General features: G+C 37.7%; 1 protein-coding gene across 3 annotated transcripts in view; it reads right to left on the reverse strand.

Annotated features, from left to right (window-relative positions):
- FAN1 (FANCD2/FANCI-associated nuclease 1) overlaps window positions 1–19,699 on the reverse strand; it is a 24,535-nt gene extending 4,836 nt beyond the window's left edge. The window contains exons 1-10 of one of the 3 annotated variants that reach the window (XR_774625.1): window positions 18,275–19,699; window positions 12,913–13,053; window positions 11,995–12,190; window positions 9,710–9,943; window positions 9,076–9,207; window positions 7,820–7,928; window positions 6,969–7,088; window positions 4,478–4,642; window positions 3,337–3,505; window positions 2,484–2,657 (exon numbers count right to left, since the gene is read on the reverse strand). Coding sequence is in view for 2 of the 3 variants with exons in the window: in XM_010571729.1 (XP_010570031.1) it covers window positions 2,587–2,657; window positions 3,337–3,505; window positions 4,478–4,642; window positions 6,969–7,088; window positions 7,820–7,928; window positions 9,076–9,207; window positions 9,710–9,943; window positions 11,995–12,190; window positions 12,913–13,053; window positions 18,275–19,580 (2,643 nt within the window). In the remaining variant the exon portion in view is untranslated. Of the gene's footprint in view, window positions 1–2,391; window positions 2,658–3,336; window positions 3,506–4,477; window positions 4,643–6,968; window positions 7,089–7,819; window positions 7,929–9,075; window positions 9,208–9,709; window positions 9,944–11,994; window positions 12,191–12,912; window positions 13,054–18,274 lie in introns of those variants that run through there. The other 2 variants (XM_010571729.1, XM_010571728.1) reach the window with 2 other exon arrangements.
- Between the last annotated feature and the right edge of the window lie 541 nt (window positions 19,700–20,240).

Below are 20,240 nucleotides of genomic sequence, written 5' to 3' on the forward strand. Positions count from 1 at the left end.
GTTTTATATTATACATATATACATATATGTATATGGAGCTATACGTATACATGTATGTATACATGTATGCCCATATATGTGTGTATATATATATCTATGATGTGCTGTAAAAAGCACTCACCACCAGCAGACCAATGCCCAGTCAGTATACTAAAAATGTAATACATTGATAACAAAATGTTTGTATATATAAAAATGTTTTCTATTACATTTACACATACACAAACGCATACATATGTGCATGTATGTGTATGTATACATGTACATATACACACATATACACACACATATATGTATACATGTATGTACATGTGTAATATAAACCATTAATAACAAAATGTTTATATGTAAAAATGTATTACATTTTTGAGTAATACTGGCTGGGCATTGGTCTGCTGGTGGCAAGTGATTGCTTTTGCATCATCTTCCTTTTTTTTTTTCACCCCATCACTTACTAAATTGTCTTTATATCAGCCCATGAGGGTTGGGGTTTTTTTAATATAGATGTACACAGACATATGTATACATACACGTGTAATATGTATATACATATGTTTATACATACACGTATGTACACATATGTATACATGTATATATATGCATATGTATATATGCTTATATACATAAAAGTATATGTATATGTGCATATACCTATATATACACACACATGCACGTGCATATTTTTATATATTAAAAAAATTGTGGTGGGTTGTCCCTGGATGGCAGATAAGCCCACCCACCCAGTCACTTGCTAACTCCTCACGCCCCAGCAGGCAGGGGAAGACAACTGGAAGCAGAAAAGTGAGGAAGAAAGAGAAACAAACAAACCCACAACCCTCAAGGTTTGAGATAAAGACAATTTAATAAGTGATGGGGGGGGCGGGGGGGACCAGAAGAAATAAAGGTGATGATGCAAAAGCAATCACTCACCAGCAAACCAATGTTCAGCCAGTCTCCGAGCAACAGCTACTTTGGAAAAACTTCCCCCCGCCCGGTTTTATTGCTGAGTGTGACATTTTATGGTAGGCAATATGCCTCCCATGTAATGTCAGCTGGGGTCGGCTGTCCTGGCTGTGTCCCCTCCCAGCCTCTTGCCCACTCCCAGCCTCCTCACTGCGGGGAGAAACGGAGAAAGCCATGACACTGTGTAAGCACTATTCAGCAATAGCTAAAACATCCACATGGTATCAACACTGTTCTGGTCACCGGTCTGAATCACAGCAGCATATGAGCTACCATGAAGAAAATTAACTCCATCCAGTCAAACCCAGTACAGGAATGTATATACCATATACGCTATATATACTATATATACATATAAAAACATATTTATTATATGTCATGTATTATATATTAGTAAGAATAGGTAGTATGTAACACAGAGTATATAATACATAATATAGCATACCATAATAATGTAACATTTAAATACTTTATATCTAATTATAAGTATATAATTGTATATATTTATAGCATATAATTGTATGATACATGATGTATATAAATTTACATATGTTCTATATTATACTACTATATACATATATAAATTAGTTAATACACATTATATCTCATATATCATGTATTATGTGTTATATGTTAGAGTATATATGTTCTATATTATTATATTAGTAAAATATTGATAATACAATATAGTAAAAACATAATATATATTTATAGTATATAATTAGATCTTGCATATTGTATAATATAGTATTATATATAATTGTGTTATATTTATTGTGCATATTATAATGGAATATTATAATGGAATATTTATAATATATATTATCCAAATCATACTTAACATATGTATGGACATGTGTACATATTGTATATATTACGTCTTATACATGTGTACATATATAAGTATGTTGATATGAACACATACACACACACTCTCCACAATCTCTCTGGGCAACCTGTGCCAGTGCTCAGTTACCCTCATAGTAAAAAAGTGTTTCCTTATGTTCATTCATACATATACGTGTTCATGCACGTGTATGAACATATATACATATGTGAACATAGGGAGACACATGTATGTATGAACACACACATATACACACACACACACACACACACACACATATATATATATGAACGTAAGGAAACACTTTTTCACTGTGAGGGTGACCGAGAGGTTGTGGAGTCTCCATCCTTGGAGATACTCAAAAGCTGGACATGGACCTGGGCAAATGGGCTCTAGGTGGCCCTGCTTGAGCAGCGGGGGTGGACAGGGTGACCTCCTGTCTACCTCCACCATATATATTATATATAATATATTATACTAATATGTAATGTTACATATAATACATATAGATAATAGAATATATGCTACATGTTATTATATTATATATAATATATAGCATAGTGTATGGGGGCAGGAGAGAGAGGAGGGGGGCGGAAAGAGAGAGACCACGTATGTGCATGCGTTAATGTGTGTGTATAGTGCTGGACTGGGCATTATGATTCATTAGGCCTACCACTAAATCACACATGGCCACTGTGTGCTCAAAATTTGTACTGAGCCACTGAGCCAAGACGACTGACAGTGAGTGAGTGGGAGTGAGGAACTGAGTGGGGACTTCAGCACAATTCTCCCAAATTCCAAATATTGTCACCTTCCCATTTACCCCTTCCTGATATTGCCACCTTTCCTGCAACAGTATTTGGGAAAAATATCAGTAATATAAAATTACATTAAAATACATACATTATATAAAAATATAAATTTTATCTTAAAAAATAACCTGCCTACCTTTTTGTATTTTGCTTTTTTCCCTGTAAAACAGACCTATATATTCTTACTTGTCCGTGGCTTTTCACAGCTCTTAAGTTGTAAAAATACATGGACAACTACTAACAAGAGCTGAAAGTTAAGCCTTTTCAAAAGAAGTTGCTAAGTGTCTTGCTACGGTATACACTGTTTTCATGTTCATCTAGTACCAGAAATCAGTGGAAGTTTAGCTCTCCTTAATGACACTCCCTTAAATGACATTGCTAGCGTTTTACCCCTAACAAATAAAATAGCTGTTCACTGATAAGAAAGGCAAAGTGATTTTCTATGGAGATAAATAAGAAGTGGTGGGTTTTTTCCTAACACATTTCCAAACCACTTTAGTTATATGAAGGCAGCAAATCAGGTGGAAAATACATATTAGAGCATTTCGGTAAGGAAATTACATATTAGAGCCATTTGGGAAGGAAACGGAATCAGACTAAAAACTGGTCTAATGAAATCAGCTAAAACTGGTCTATTAACTAAACTGCTTAGTAAATTGGTTCTTTACTTTCACAGTTATTTTAATGTACAAAAAAAAAAAAAATTACTGTTACCCTGATCGAAACCATTCTGTCTGTAATGAGTTAATGCCAGCTCCTCAACTGAGCACATGACTGTGGATACACTGAAATCTTCACCTCCTTCTTCATCACCAATATCCTCCATTAGAAATACAGATTTTCCCATTCCCATCTGAGGACACATCTTTCCTTTGATCGTAACCTGAACATATTAAAAGAACTAGTTACTTTCCAGCATCACATTTAAAAAACTTTAGCTTAGGTATTTGAATCTCTCCTGAAACACATATTCCTCCTTTTCAGTTTTCTTAAAATCAGAACTAGACTTGTTTCCAAAAATCAACTGAATAAAATTTAACCTGCCATTCCCTTGAAATAATTTTGTTTAGCTTTTATAAACTGGCAAATTTTTCAGAAAAAAAAAGTCTAGCAAAAATGCTAGGCAGATGGGAACGTAGTCTTTCTATATGCAGGACCAGGAAGAAAGAATACAGATGACTGAGGAGACTGATTCTGGACTGAGAAAAAGAAGGGCTGTAGGGATATATGCGGTGATGAGGCCAAGAGAGAAAGTGAGGCTCTGCTCTGACTTTGCCCAGATACAATTATCTCTACAGTAGGGAAATGAATGAGTTAAAAAACAATCCATTCCAATATGATGCAAGTGCATCATATTGCATCTTTGCATAGCGCATATTTAAAGTGCATAACTTCCAAAGGTTACTAAAAAAAAACTTGCATTTTTTGAGCCATTAATCTAGTGCTGACAACATGCTAAGGTTACTATTCCTTTTTCTTACACACAGAACGCTTGGTCTGAAGACACCAGGGTCAATGCACTGGTTTGATCAGACTCTTCAGACAGAAAGGTTCTGCGTGTTGCTGGTAAATTAGTGGAGTTTATAGCTGATCAGATTCATAACACATATTCAGTAAAGCAGTGCAAATTAAATTCGTGTACAGCTGACTAACTTTAGCTGACCATTTAAGTAGAAATATTTGTTTACAGGAGGCTTTTGTTTTAGAAAGACATTTGTATTCATTTTCCTGCAGCACAAGTAAGTCGGAGGCTGGTGCATAGCACATAGCAGTCTCCCAGATTATTTTTTCTTGTCAGAAGAAAAAAGACCTCATGAGTTGTTATTTCTCAGAAACCACCAGCAACTTTACTTACATGTGTCACATCCTCCACAGTTATGACTGGCAGGTCATAAAACAGGTATCTGAACTGCTTGCAGCTTGGTGAGTCTCTGATTCGCAAAGCCCGCTGGTAGAGAGAGAGACGATGCCCAGTACGTACAAATGGGTCTGCCAGCCCATTTCTAATGCAGTCAATGGCCTAGCAAACAGCAAGATAACAAGCAATAATTTAGAAAAACCTATGCACATCTGTCTGTTCTTACTAAGCCCAAAAGACCAATTGATTTAAGGAGCACAAAAATATGAATGCAAAAACCAGCATATAAGACAGGGCCACCTTTCTTAGTTATGTAACCGAAGTTCTAACTAGTAAGTAGTATTTTGCACTAGTACAGTAAAAAGAAATTACTCTCCATTTGTACTGATCAATATAAGATTAAGGAAGTGTAAATTCTGCATAAGTGGCCAGAAAAAAGAGCTGGTTCTAAGGCCAATCAGTTTAATATTTTCAAGCCAGTTTCTTAACAGCATGTAATATGGAAACAGAAGGACCAGTTCAATTGTGCAAGAATGTACATACAGAACAAATTTTAGACCAATGTACTACTGCACTGAAGAACATCCAGGGTTAAATATGGACTCCAAAAAATAATTCAAGTCATGGTTCTGACATACTCTCTTTCTGTCACCTGAGAAAGGCACTTTGTCCTAATTTATAAATAAGGAACTGCGACTAACTCTTCCTTTGTACAACTTCTAATTCCAAATCTGTAAAAAGCTTGATATGGGAGTATAAGATGCAGAAGAGACAACTGCAGACGTTTGACAGCCTATGACATTATTTCCTTGTAACAGACTTAAGAGAATTAAAATGCAACACCAAATAAGAGCATTTTAATGCCAATTCTTAATAGCCTTAGTGAGGCAAGGAAGCAACACCAAGGAAAAAAAAAAGTCATTCTCTGCTTATTTTAAACAACTCTACAACTGCTACTGTTCCTGGACTTAAAACTTTTTTTTAATCTCTATTTTTCATTGCTGAATTAGTCAGGTATCTTTGTTGTGTTCACTTAGATTGGTGTTCTTTGTCTTTTTCATTGAAAGTTGATTTTCAGTCTGCCCATATTTCACTGTGACCTAAACAGTCTTACAGAGATTCATTTTCAATCACTGACAGTATTTCTCCTTTGTAACGGACAGGAAAAATGGACATAATCTCCTGTACTTATAAATCCTCAGACCAGTAGCTGATACAACTACCACCTGCTGTTTCTTGCACAGAAAATTCATGGAACTACAACCTAAAATGAGCCCTAAAATTAGTTAGTGGCTTCTATGCCTTGTCACTCTTGCAAAGACAGTCTGTGAAAAGCTGGTGCTGACTCACTAGGAATTCAAAGTTACAAGCTGTACTGCAGCTTGCAGTTTTCTCTGGTTACTTTATATCCTGCTGCAGAAATCTATCCAGAGGTGGCAGAAAGTTCTACAGAGATTTACAATAATCCTTGCACACAATCCTTGCCATTCTTGTACGGTTATTTTTCTCATTCGGCTACATGCCAGCTAATCACTTAGGAAACTCAAAGACTGCTCACCATGTACACAGTTTCTAAAAGCCTGAACTGCATCCTTCAGACTGGCAAGGCAAGTTTACCCACTGCACAAATAATGGGGTTTACTTGTACAAACACACCCTACTGGTGTGTGTGTCCTACTGGAAGGGAAGAGGGCAAATTTTCAGCAAAAGCTAAGATTACCTCAAAACCCCTTGTCCCCTCCTCTGTCTTCCTAAAAGAATTAAAGAGACCAGGATGACCATAGCCTGTAATACATGCTATCTAAAAACGCTAATGTTATTCTTTACCAGTCTAAAGGTGGTCAGTTGCAGTTTCTCCTGTAGAACCATGGAAATAGTTTAAATTTATTGTTAAAGACTGACAACCCTGCCAGAGCTGTGTACAAGTAACAGATTAGAAATGGGGTTGCCTACTGTTTGACCACTTACAGTAGAAACCCCACACCAAATCTGGTCCAGATACAGAAAACAACCTTCTCCCCACTGGCAACAGTTAGCCAAGGACTTAATTATCTTAATTTTTTGTTTGAAAACATTAAAAAACTCCTTCCAATCATGTTTGTTTTTTTCATTCCAGATACGGCCTCATCATGACTCAGGTTCAGAAGCAGAAGTGTTTACTACAAGAAATTTCTCTGCGTCTCACACTTTAGGCAAATTTATAAGGCAGAACAGCAAGGAAGCTGCTGCCTGATAACTCCATATAATCCTTCATGCCAAACAGTGCGCATCTATGCAACAGAAAAAAGCAGACCAACCAAGGATGAGGGTACATTTGATATTCAGTTTCTTAAGAAAAACTGGTTGCCTGACCTTGGAATTCCTACCAATATCTGCATTTTTAGGAGAGGCTACCCCACTGTTCTTCTCATATGAAGTATTTTTTAAAAATGTTTTCAGATAATGACTGCAGTGTTTCCAGCTTTACAGCATGCAGTTGTGAAGATACCTTCTTAGTGTTTTTCAAGTGCTGATGTAAATTCAGAGCAAGGCGGTCCCACCATCGCCCTCTGCTGTCAGTACAATACACATCCTGAGACAGAAGAGTCTGCAGCTCCTGCACCGCTTCCTGTAGCAACAGGATTATATCTTTATTAATTGAGTTAGAAAACCAAGTTGAAGTTTCCTTATATAATTAGCTTATCACTTTCCCTTCTAATTACTGGGTACTATAAAAATTTGTCGCTGCACAATTCAAACCCCATTTTTACTCCAGCACCCAATGTATTCAGGTGCATGGGTGTATCTTAAAAACTCTATATTTTTATATAAACTTAAAGGTTAGCTGCCAAAAATACAATATTTTTGCCCTTTCTGTATTCCTTATTGTATATGAAAAAGACCTGAAAGTTACTTGTTGCCTTTTTGCAGAGGCAAAGTCTTTTTCAGAATAACCTGGTTTGCTTTAATACGTAAGTCAGAGGCCTTTGGAGACGTTGGCTCCTAAGGTGAAGAGGCAGGGATTTCATAGAAGACGTTTCTTCCAAGATTTTCTTATTTAAAAGCAATAACCAAGTCAAGTGAAACACAGATATCTCTAAATAACAAAACAACGTCTCAGCAACAGTCTTATGGTGTATTACATATGGTAATTCTCCAAAGCATAAGCAGAAATCAAAACACTTTAAAAACTTTCTAAAGCAGCAAGAAAAAAAGGCTCTTCTTCCTTAAAAGAAACCTGTTCAGAGAACTGTAGCAAGTCCTGGCAAACACTATCACCATTTTCCAGCCACATCAGAAATGTAAATTGATGTACAATGCTACATTAAACACGTATTCCTATTCACTTCACCACTTTACCTTATACATGTGAAGTCTCTGCAAAATTTCAACACCTTGAGAAAGGATTCTTGTATACACCCAGCCAACTGTGAAATGTCGCAGATACTCAGGTAAAACTCTGTGATAGCTGAAAGATAAAGAGCAGCTCAGATCAATTTAATGATGGCAATTTAAGTTCTTAAAATTCTCTTACTAAGAATACTTATACCTAAAGCATTTACAAAAATTAAATGCCTTGTATATAAAAATTGAACTGAAATGAGTATTCCAGCTGCAAAGTCAAGAACCCAAAGGTAAGAAAATACTTTAGCTGGGGTAGCAGGTGCAAGCTGCACTTGCACAGCATATTTTGGTTTCAGCAGCAGCGAAATTATTAGTTAATAAGTTTTATATCAGATGCAAAAAAAAAATTATTTATTACATCATGTTTTGTTACTGCCAACTTGTTCTCTTAAGTCAGAAGGTTAACTTTAGAAACACGGCTGAACAAAAGAAAAAGGCTAGAACAGGCATTTCCTGCCATAAAAGAAGACTAACATCTTTTGGGTAGGCACCTCTATGTTTCAAAACAAAGTCTTTTGATTGTCTTATTGAAATCAAAACAGCTTTTTCCACTCTCTTCAGTGTGAAATGGAATAGACCTCAAAATGACCTCAAAAATATTATTTTAAATCAGCTGCCATGAAAATTAATATAATGCCAAACATAAGGCTTTAACTTTCGGTGTATCATTAAGCCAGAAAACAAGGTAATTGAAAGAAAAACTGATGAAGGACGCTTCAAAAACAATACACATTACTTCAGTTCTCAGATCTTTAGTAACATTTCCTGAATGACACCCACGTGGAAGTCTGAAGAGATGAATAACCCAGTATGTTTTCCTATAACGTCTGCAACATTCTTTTGTTCACAGGGAATTTTCAATTCTGCTTATTGCTACTTGCCTAAAAGCCATAAAACCAAACTATGACAAGGGAAAAATAAGGCTCTAGTTCTCCTGCATTGGCACATAGAACAGAAATGTTTCAGTGCTTCATCCATGCCTACCAATTCATTCCCAAGGTTTCATAAAAAAGGCCTTTTCATATAATCACTTAAAAGCTAAACAACCAACCAGGAAGTTCAAAGCTCTCAAGAACATTAAAGCTTCTAAATTTATCAGCCTTAAATAACATTACTAGTCTGTAAGCCTCTCTCAAAAGGAAAAGTAACAAAAGTAAAATAATACACTTAATAGTTTCATATGAACACTAGGCTAGTTTCCAGTTTACTACCTCAAAGAGGGGTGATTTTTCAGTTCGTTCCATGTTTCTTTAGCACACATGTATAGATGATTAGCTTCTTCCCAGTTCCCATTTACCATTGCAGTGGCTATATCATTTGACAGATGAGCAGCAGTTGCATACCTAAGAGAAAAAAACATAATCATGGTATTAGGCTCAAAAAGCATTTATAGTTAGTTACAAGAGATCAATTCCTCCACACAATACCTTTTAAAAACTCCCAGTCTCCAAAGACATTGAACTATACAGCCAATTTTATTCTTAATCTTCTAGGATCAGCAGTTTACGCTAACAGGGTGTATTATTTTAAAATTACTTCTGAATAAAGAACGTATTTTTTATTTCGTTCAGAGTCCATTCTAATGATCATCATGACAAATGAAGAAAAAACTTTAATCAGCAGATGATCATGAAGCAAATATGCTATTTTGGTTCAAAATGCAAGCCACTGTGAATTACAAGTCCTACCTGGATACAAAAATGCATTTAAAATCATTGCAAAAGTGCACTTCTACCTATTTACATCTGGAGTTCTACACAATGAATTCTTATTTGCCTACACAAGTACTGCAGTAAAGCTTTTCTAGAAGTAAACAGATTTCCAAACTGCCAAAGGTCCCCCTACCTGATAAGATCTTCTCTGTCCTGGAAGACCTGCGTTTTCCTATTTACAGTGTACCTGGGGAATACCATACGCCCCATGTTTACCATAAGGACTGTAGAGAGCTGGCCTTGACCAGCACTACCAGCTTCTTCATCCTCCATTGACTCAGACAGCGAGAATAGCAGCAGAATTCGAGAAAAGACAGCCCGAGGGCCTTTACAGACCCTGACAGATTTTCCAGCCAGGTCCTTTACCCTGGAAGAACAAATAAAATTATTATAACAAATGGTTTTTACCATCACTTATAAAAATTCAAATACACTGAAAGAAGTATGAAAATACTTTTGTTTTCAAGCCAATTAATGTGTAAACTTGATTTTCCTTGAAAGCAGCAGCTTGAGAAACTATATAGTGCATGTAACCTTTAGTGAAAAGCCAAAGAAATGTATTAACTAATAAAAAGTTTAAGGGCCAAACTTCAAGCAGAATAGAATTGGAACTAACTGCCCTTTGGGTGCAGCCGCTACTGTTGCTATGCCAGGCAGTACCAACAAGCAACAAGATACGGTTTGCTATTAGGGAACTAACTGGGCATCAGTTGGTGAGTGGTGAGCAACTGCATTGTGCATCACTTGTTCTGTATATTCCAATCCTTTTATTATTATTATTGTCATTTTATTATCATTATTATTATTATTATTTTCTTCCTTTCTGTTCTATTAAACTATTCTTATCTAAGCCCACGAGTTTTACCTTTTTTTTTCCTGATTCTGTCCCCCATCCCACTGGGTTGGAGGGAAGCGAGCGAGCGGCTGCGTGGTGCTTAGTTGCTGGCTGGGGTTAAACCATGACAACATAATAGTAATTCTTCATGGAGGGATGATTACTAGGCCCCTTTTAATATAAGAAATTTTGTGGAGAATCACATGATAGACTTCGGGGGGACGGGGGGAATATTTGTACAATAAACATAGCTATGCAAAACTTCACAAAGCTTTATATCTCTCTTATTTGAAAAAGAATACCACAGGAAAGACAAATTATGTTATTGAAGCAAATGCAGTACATAACTGGTATCTGTCAGCTTTCTGCCCAACCTGCATTTTGTACAGAAAGGATTCCACAGTTACTGGGTTCGGCCCCTAGTTCTCCAGCCTACTATACAAGCTAACTGCTTGTTTTGGGTTTGTGTGGCGGGGGTTTTGGTAGCCAGGAAGGAGGGAGGGGCGGGGGGAAGGTGTTCTAAGGTTTGATTTTACTTCTCATTATCCTTGTTTTGATTTGATTTGTAGTAAATTAAATTGATTTTGTTTCTTCCCCGAGTTGAGTCTTTTTGTGCCTGTGACCATAATTGGTGAGCGATCCCTCCCTGTCCTTGTCTCAACCCACAAGCTTTTTATATTTTCTCCTCATCCCACCAGGGCCAGTGGGGAGGAGTAAGCGAGCGGCTTTGTGGTGCTTTGTCACCGGCTGGGCTTAAACCACACCACTACTAGACAAGTAACCTTTGTTTATAGGCATTATTATTCAGTTACTTTTTGATATTATTAACTAAGAGAGGTAACTGTGTAAGAAAGCTTATAAAGTCCAGAACTGACTTGTACCTTAGCATCAGGACCCTGGCTATTACTTTAGTTCATATTCCTAGACTTTTTGTGGATGTCCTAGCTACAGATCCAGCCCTAAACACCAAGAGTGGTAATGCTGTAATCACTCCTATTAGGGCAGGCAGAATGACACCTTAAACCTGAATCTGGACCCCAGAAGACCTGGAAGTCAAGGGCATCTGATATACACAGCTGTGATAGCCACAGTGAAAAAATGCACAGGAAAGAAAGAACACTTTGTCAAGCAAACAATCTTTTCCCTTTAAAAATACTGCCAAAAAGGAGACTCTATGCTAAAGTAAAAAGTCAATCACAAAAAAAAAAAAAAAAAAAAAAAAAAAGAGATTATTGCTCCCCTCTAATTCTACTCAAAGAGCTCACCCAGCAAACAAACATCAGATAGTTGCTATAATAGGCAATGACTTTCCCTATGTCTTCCTACATGTTTTTCTGCACTGATTTTGCTTTAAATATTTCAGAAATGTTTCTCTGCATAACTGAGTAACTTTGGAGATAGATAATTATGCCCACAGCTGAAAAGCATGACCTAGTTACCCTTCTGTTTGACCCACTGTGAATGCTGCCCTTTTTTATTCATAAATTTACCAAATGCATTCCTCTCTTCAAAAGGCATCTAGAATGAGTCCTTTGAAGCATAATTTATATTCATCTGCAAAATTTAACTATAAACAGAGTTACCTTTTTAAAATCACTGTCCCAATACCAGCCTGACTCCTGCTGAAGACTGAACGTTGTTTTGCCAACCTCAGAAAATCATCCACGAGTTGCTGTTTCTGACCATTTGGGTTTGGCAAGTGAAAGATCTTTGCCAATGTTTTTAGCTCAGGGGCTGAAAGCAAATCCAACCCTTCACACAGGTCTTCCAGTTCAGATTCTAAAAGTAAAATGATCCACATATATTCATTACGTGCTATACATATACACTCAAGCAACAGCTCAAAGTACAACCAATCTAATGATTTAGATTCTTCAAACATGTATTATCGATGCTAGCTGATTCAGCCTGAAATTCATTCTCTTCATGGGTCCAGTTTGAAGGAATGGAATAATCAGAAAAAAATCTCTTAGCAACTTCAAAACAAAAGCAAAAAAACCCAGGGTTAGTCTAAGAGGTGAGCTGGACATAAGACTAGAGACAAGACTACAATTTATGTCCAAGATCCATCCATGGTACAGGGCCACAGACAAGACTGGAAACAAACACCTGCAGCATTGGTCAGAGGTCCAGCCGCCCAGGGACGGACGGACAAGGCCAGGGACGGGGTGCCTGCAAGACAGCTCAGGGCAGTACTGAAGGGTATTCAGTAGAGCTCCTGGACCAATGCGCAGAGGCTGCGCGGGTCAGGGTCTGAGATGAGGCTGGTGAGGGCAAGTAAGGCCTGTTGTTGCACATTTATTTAGCTCTCCCTATTACCTAATTTACACTAATTGCTTTTATTATTAATGTAACACAACACAACTCATCTACCCAAAACCTTTATTCTGCTTAATTCTCTTCTCAAGGCACAGACAAGCATGTAGTGCGTTAAGCTCTAACACAACACAACTGCAGATTTTATTTGTAATATTTTTAACATCTATTAATGCTGGCCATACCTGTTTGCAGAAATCTGGCTTCAGCCAGTTCTTCAATTATTGGTGACAAATCCGTACTTATCTCTCCATACTCTATTTTGTTCACCTTTAACCAGTTCAGCTTGCGTTGAAAAAGTCTCACATATAACTTCTGCCCACCAACTGCAAATTTTATTTAAAGCAGGGAAGGATAAAAAGAAAATTAAATTCTATAACATAGTACTATGCATAATCACTACCTTACCTAGAAAAATTACTTTGATGCACATCTCCTCTAAAACACATTTTAAATCTGCCCACGTTCTACAAGCAGACTTGGTAAAATACCACAACTTACCTTTCGAAGTAATTATCACTCATTAGACTCTTTAAGTTTTGTAGGTAGAAAATTATTACAATGTACTTTGTAAGTAATGAACATTGCTAAAATGCATTTTGGACATGCTTACCCTTTAAGAAATAATTTGTTTTCTAGGAAAAGACAATTTCGTCTTTCAAACTCTGCATATTGTGATGTTAAATAGGTCTTTTTGCTTGCTTTAACACTCATTCAATAACCAACTATTTGATGTTGGGGAACAAAAGAAGCTGTAGTCTGACAGAATGATTTCATAAACACAGAATACCTCTCTGTGTAGTAGTCTTCAGATTCCTATTTTTCCAAAGATTAAGCTTAATTTTACTAATATATCTACTAAAAACAAGGGGAGAAAAACCTCCTATGGATTTGACTCTAATCTGGGAAGTGCTCTCTTAAAAGTACCTTTTAAAAATACTTTTAAAACACTAACTGCTGAAATTCAACAAAATAGCTTATTAAATCTTAGCTGAAAATAGTCTAGCTATTGTTACCACATTTAGCACCATTTTGAATACCTAACTGATCCCTCATTAACTTCTGATTTTTTATCCCTATCTGCTGCTGCTTAACTGAAACTGATCATTAATAAAAACAGACACTGAAACACTACCAGACCTAAATACATTTAAGAAATGGCAGTTAACTTTTACATACTTATTCAACTACTCTCCTGTCCTTAAAAAGACTTTTTCAGCCTTTTTTTTAATAGAATGTTTCCAGGATCAATTCACTGACAGAACTATGTTCAGACACACAAGCCTGCCATTTTCTCTATGGGGTTATAACTTCTTTGAAGTCTGTCTCCCATTTTTACAGCTCTGGAAAAAGGTCAAGTAACACATGAACATCCTTCCTCCAGACCATGGAAACTGACAACTAGGGCTGCAATCCAGTAAAGGCATGCGAGGACTGCTTTCTCTAAAGGACCTGAATGACAAATAGAAGAATAAAAAGGTATTGCACAAGTAATTAATTGCTTCTTAAGCATCCTGTTCTGCAGTATATTACCTTTGAAGGTTTGGGGGATTTTTTTTTCTTTTGTAGTTCTTAAGAAAGTTTCAGGTGTATCACTGAAATAAAAAATTTGTTCTAAATTGAAATATTACCAGCAAAAAGATGCAGATGATCTTAGAAAAGTTCACCCTCTATGATTCATTAAAACACAACAGAAAAAAAAAATTACTTTTTCCTGTTCTGTTTTCTGTACCTGAGTTCCACTGGTGACTATAAATCAATGTTTCTCAGATACAATTTTTCTGTTGCATAAAAGTTGGAAGGAGGATTTCACAAAGTGTATTAAGTAGTGTCACTAGAACTATGTGCTTGCATTTAAATTCTTCCAACTGCAACATGCGGTGAAATGAAACATGGAGAATACAAAAAATATTTTTTTAACACTATACCTAAGTTCAGACAGGTCTCATCTTGAGCACAAAGCCTGACATTGCACTGCAGATTACCTGTTATGGATATACCTCTGCTTTTCCCTACTTTTATCTACTGTATTCCAGTACTTAAAAAATTGGCAGTGCTTTACATTCAACATAAAGGCCATCTACTTTTGAGAAAACTGGGCAGGAAGGAAGAAGGGATTGCTTCAAGCTTAAATCCTTTTAAAAATATAATTCCTTTCATAATAAGCATTAGAGATAACTCCCCAAAGAATGGTAGACATTTTAGCAGAAAATAAGGAAATACTGAAGAATATCTATGTTCAAGCAACTTCATAGTATTAGGCACGTGTTGGGGGGGGTTCAGGTTTTTTTTTATATTACAATAACTGAAAGACAATACCTGTTTGGGTAGAAATTTCTAATGTGGAACAGATAACCCATCTACCTGAACTTTTAAAGTATTCTGTCTAAGATTTCTTGAAGGCAAAGACATCCATCTGTCACTTGTCCAGAATTCATTATCTATTGACTTAATGCTATCCAATCAGTTCTCATAGCTGAATCATTGCAGTTTTCCTACCCTGCAAAAAGAGATTGTTTTACTTGTGAATCAAGCAGTCAGTGCAGACCTGCATTCATCAGCACCACTTTGCAATAATTCTTTCTATATTCTGAATTCCTGTGAGAGGGGAATACTGAAATCACGCTACTGAAAGAGAAACAAGCGCTTCCTTTATTTAACAGAACAAATTACTATTACTGATCAGTCTTGTACTCATCCAGCGAAGGGAGCGTGGAAATAAGGAAGCTGTATCCTGAATGTCTCTTTTAGCATTTGTCCAAGCAGCCAAAGCCTGCATCCACTAAGAACCTAATTTTAAGTTTATTCCTAGATCTTCTTTGGATGTAAACGATAGGCATCTACCGCTAGTCTCAGAGAGCCAATAACAAGAGTTTTGTTGCTTATATTCCATTTTTTCTTTATATATTCCCATTTTAACTATCACAACATAAACAAGGCAGTATCAAGCTCCAAGATGTCACTATATACACATTTAGGCAGAGAAAGTTAACTATTGTAATATTCTTATGGCCCTGAGTGCACCAATAGGCTCTGCAACCCCATCCCAGCCCTCGCAGATTTGGCGGCTTGTGTTCAAGGTCAGCTGCAATATGGTCCAGCTGCGTACGCTAGGCTCAGGCTGCTGGGGAGACCTGCAGGCGGCTTTGCCAGGGCATCCCCCCATTTGCTCAGGAGCTGTATTTAGCTCAGGCTGGTGGCCTGCACGCTCGCCTAAGCTCCGCTGTGGCGTGCCAGGGCCCAGCTAGCCACCTTGCCGACTTGGCTTCGCCTTGCACCTGCCTTGTCACTATGGTCTTGCCTGAAGACCGGCCACCACTGGAGCACGGCTGGCTGCAGCACTGGCACTGGAGGCACTCTGCTCTTCTCCTTTGGGCAGGGTGGGCTTGTGCCCCCTGCGGGTGAGAGGGGGACGTGGCCCCTGCCTGCCCCGCTGTCCCCTTTGGCTCCTAGCTCATCTTTCCATGCAGAGGTCTGCTCTTGCTGCTCCCTGACAAATACAGTCCTGTTATGATCTCATCTTACTTACAATATTCTCATAACTTATGTCAGTATCATTCTTTAATTTTTTAAGTGTTTGGTGTTACTGCATAATTGTAATTATTACAATATAATCTATAAGAGCTTAACTGTGATGAGGTAACCACTGCAGAAATACCTCTGTAAGTTTAGAGCCCTAGTTCCTCCTCTGGAATTTCTTCACCTTTTTAGCAACCACCTCTTAAGGTGGTTTGAGCCAGCTCAGCTGGCTTGTCCATTAGGGTAAATGAAGAATGTTCATATGGTCCATTCCAGCTGCTAAATATTGGAAGAGTATCTTAAGTCAAAAAAGGCATTTCTGAGATTCTTCCACCACAGTTTAAGTACTTCCTAGAGAAACAGATATGCACTGAGCCGATTTTTTTTAAGGAACTGAGATTGTGAATGGCTTATCAGGGTTATATTTCCTCCTAAAAAACTCAAGCCAACACACTTCCATTTTTATCACTCAGTATACTGTATTAAAAACCTTGTGATGTCATATACATTAACCTAACCTCATTCTATTATTCTCCACATCTATACAAGTTACTAGAAGAACATTTACTGAAAGCCTCCTATTGGCCTTGGAAAAGTTTCACACAACTGCTAATCACAAGTCATGACCTTGATATTCTCTTTTGTAATGTGGTGTCAATTCACAATGTCTTTTGGAACTTTACAGAAACAAACATTAAGGGATTAAGTGCTCTAAACAGCTAGAACAGTTTTCTTCCACTTTGTAATGGGGAGACAGTCTAAAGACTGTTGTACACTAGCGCAGAAAAACTGAATATAATCTACAGAGAGGAAAAAGACCAAAATACACAACAGTTTCACCCAGGGAAATACTATTTAGTGTGATACGCTTTACAGCCTGCTACTTAAGTCAGACTCAATGAACATAACACATTAATAAGTACAGCCTGCTTCTGAAATTTTTATTTTATTTTTACCAGCAGGTGTGTATGCAACTGTCACTTTTGTGTGTTCAGCTCAGATGCATGAACTGAGCTCATATGAGCATATATCTGAAAATACTTTGCAAGCAGCTGTATAGTAGCTTAAAACAATATAAATGGTTATGCCTGCAATACTGTGAGATACAAATTTTCTTGTGGAAGTTGTTATAAGCTTATTTCCATTTTGATGCTCCAAGTTTGCAGCTCAAGTGCTGGTAAAACTGCTCTTAATTACTGTTTAAGACAGGTTTTAAACACACATAGAAATTTGGAGTATTAGTTTTAACTTGCATCACTTCTGCCATGCTTTTACTGTAAAACTTATGAGTATAGGGTTCAGACAACATGTCTGCTTTGAATCTTGTCTAAATATGGAAGGCTTAAATCTCCAATATTCTGGCTCCTACCGAAATTAATAAGAGTTAAAAGTACTAAGCAACCTACAAGAAAATGACTGTTAATTAGTAACTAGTATTCTAAACACTGGATAATAATCATAGGGATAACCATGGATTCACACCAACCATGAAAGTCATCTGCAAATCTGCTGAATCAAAGCTCACAAATGCCACTTCAGAAGTATTTTTTTCAAGGTCTACGTTTCCAGTACTGGCCTCTCCATAGCCTCACTTTGTAGTATTCCCATACGTATTAATCACCAAAAGCTTGGTATTAACTAATATTCTTTTTCTGTGCTACAAGTTTCCTTCCTTGGAAACATGTTTAAATGCAGCAGCAAGTTTGACTTAAGATTCTCAAAAATAGTACTAAAACAGTAAAAAAAAGTATTCAAAACCCCCAGAAATATACATAATCATTCTTTCCTTATTTCTTACAAGTGTCCACTATTTATCATTACCTTCCATTACAGCAACATTGGGGAAGTTTACCTACAAGAAGCCACTGAGGGATATGTCTCCTGAGAAAAAAGGAGCTGCTTCTCTTAAGGAATTTATCTAGTTAAATTGCCTATTGGTATAGCACTCTTCACATAAAACTATGTAACAGTTCTCTCTACAAGAGGTAATGTGAAAATATATTAAAAAAAAAAAAAAAACAAAGATACCTGATAAGTTGCAGAACTTGGTTATAACGTTCATATCTTGCTCATCAAAGAGTCTGGCATCATCTTCATTTTCTAAGACTGCTCGCAGCACCACTAAAAAATTCTGGAGGTAATACGGGTGACCAGGAGAGCTGGGCACAGAGCTAACCTCATTTATTTTGTCTAAAATGTCCCCAATGGAATTTTGAAATTCTACCTTTTCCACAGTTTCTGACAAAGTATGGTTAAGCTCATCCTTAAAGTCTTCATGAACTTCCACAGGAAGTACCTGTACATCACCCTTGCTAAAGCAATTTTGTGTACCACAGTTCACTTCTGTCTTGGAAGAAGGAACAACCTGAGCACGAGGCTGAGTCTTGGCTTCCAAACTATTGGTCAGCTCTGCTGAAGTATAAATGGCCAGATGTGTTTCAAATTTATCAGGACTAAGTATCACACCTTCAGACCTACTTGCTGTTTTGGTGCTCCTTGTACCAGGTGGTAACCTTCTGCCATTAATGTTATCAGCTGGTAATGACACCTGAACAATATCCACAAGGTCTTCTCCATTACATTTGTTTACTTGTTCTTGAAATTCCAGTTCCTTCTTTGAAAAATTCTGTTCCTGGAGCTCCCTCTGAGCAAGCTGATTTTCTTTCTGAGAACTATGCCCAGTATAAATCCCGTCATCACCATCCCATGCTGCAGCGCTTTTGCACGTATTGTGAACGGCTGGAGGTGAAGAGTCAATCTCTTTATACACAATCTGTTTTCCTCCCTGGATACAACGTCTTCTGGACAGTTTAGATGCTAAGCTTCCCAAAGAGACTATTTTAACTGTCTGAGCCTGTGGTTCATTGTTAACACTACAGACTGAACTATTATTGCTAAAGTAAGGACTAATCTGTTGTGCTGCACTCCCTTCTGTTTTCAATAAGCTGCTTTTGGGTGGACTTGTTTCTAGATTTAAGAGGGTTTTTGAAAAATATGAGCTGGAATTATTGTTCAGGCTTGCAGCTGGGGGACTCCAATTCCTAAAAGAGTCGAGTGTTGAGTCAATGACGCCAATGTCACCGTGTTTTCTCTGACATGTTTCATCCATGTGCTCATTTATTCCATGTCTTGGCACCATTTGCCCACACATGGGACAGGTAATTTTGGCAGGGGGCACATTGTTAAAAAAGGAAACGATAGAGGAGGATGCTGAAGGTATAGATGGTATTCCTTTACTTTCCACTTTTTTTACTGATCCTCTTTTTTTCTTATTTTTACTGAGTGACAAACTTATTCGGGGTCTTTTAATTTCTGAAGACCTAGCTTCTGCCATTACAAAACTTCAAAGCATTTACGTGGCACTGGCAACCTCATTCAGGCCATATTTCCTTATTCTTTAATAGTTAAAAAAGACTCTTCTTGGCTTTGCATTTTCCATCTGTAATCGCCTGACATGCCTTCAAGGAAAAAAAAAAAAAAGATTTGAATGAAAGATCTTCTAAGGTACCAGATGCAACCAAGGTGAAGAGTGGAGAAGAAAAAACAAAACCCTCAAAGTGGAAAAGTCAAGCAATCCTTACCTGCTACTACGCAGCTGTCCCTTTACCTTCTCACTCGGCAAACAATCAAGCACGGCACGATCATCATGCTGAGCACCGCAGCTGGCTTCCCGGGAAACGGTTTAAGAGATGGGACTGCTGCTATACACTTTTACTATTTAAATGCCATGTTCGCTTGCCGACGTAAATGAGAACTTGAGATAAAATCCAACGCGAGGACAGTCAAGCCCTCCGATTTTCGCCATCACCCTGCTTGCTGTTTCTAGGCGTACGCGTTTTCGGTGCCACCCACCCACTCACCCACTCAGAGAGCGCACCCGAGCAGCGTGTGCCCGTACCGAGCGGAGGCGCGGAGCCTTGCAGCGCTCCCGATCGCGCCGCGGACAGCCCGCCCGCCGGCCGGCCGGGGCCTGCGCTCTCCCGCGCCTTCTTCC

Source organism: Haliaeetus leucocephalus, unplaced genomic scaffold (genome assembly GCF_000737465.1).
Source record: "Haliaeetus leucocephalus isolate CR32 unplaced genomic scaffold, Haliaeetus_leucocephalus-4.0 Scaffold339, whole genome shotgun sequence".
In the NCBI taxonomy this organism is placed as follows: Eukaryota; Metazoa; Chordata; class Aves; order Accipitriformes; family Accipitridae; genus Haliaeetus; species Haliaeetus leucocephalus.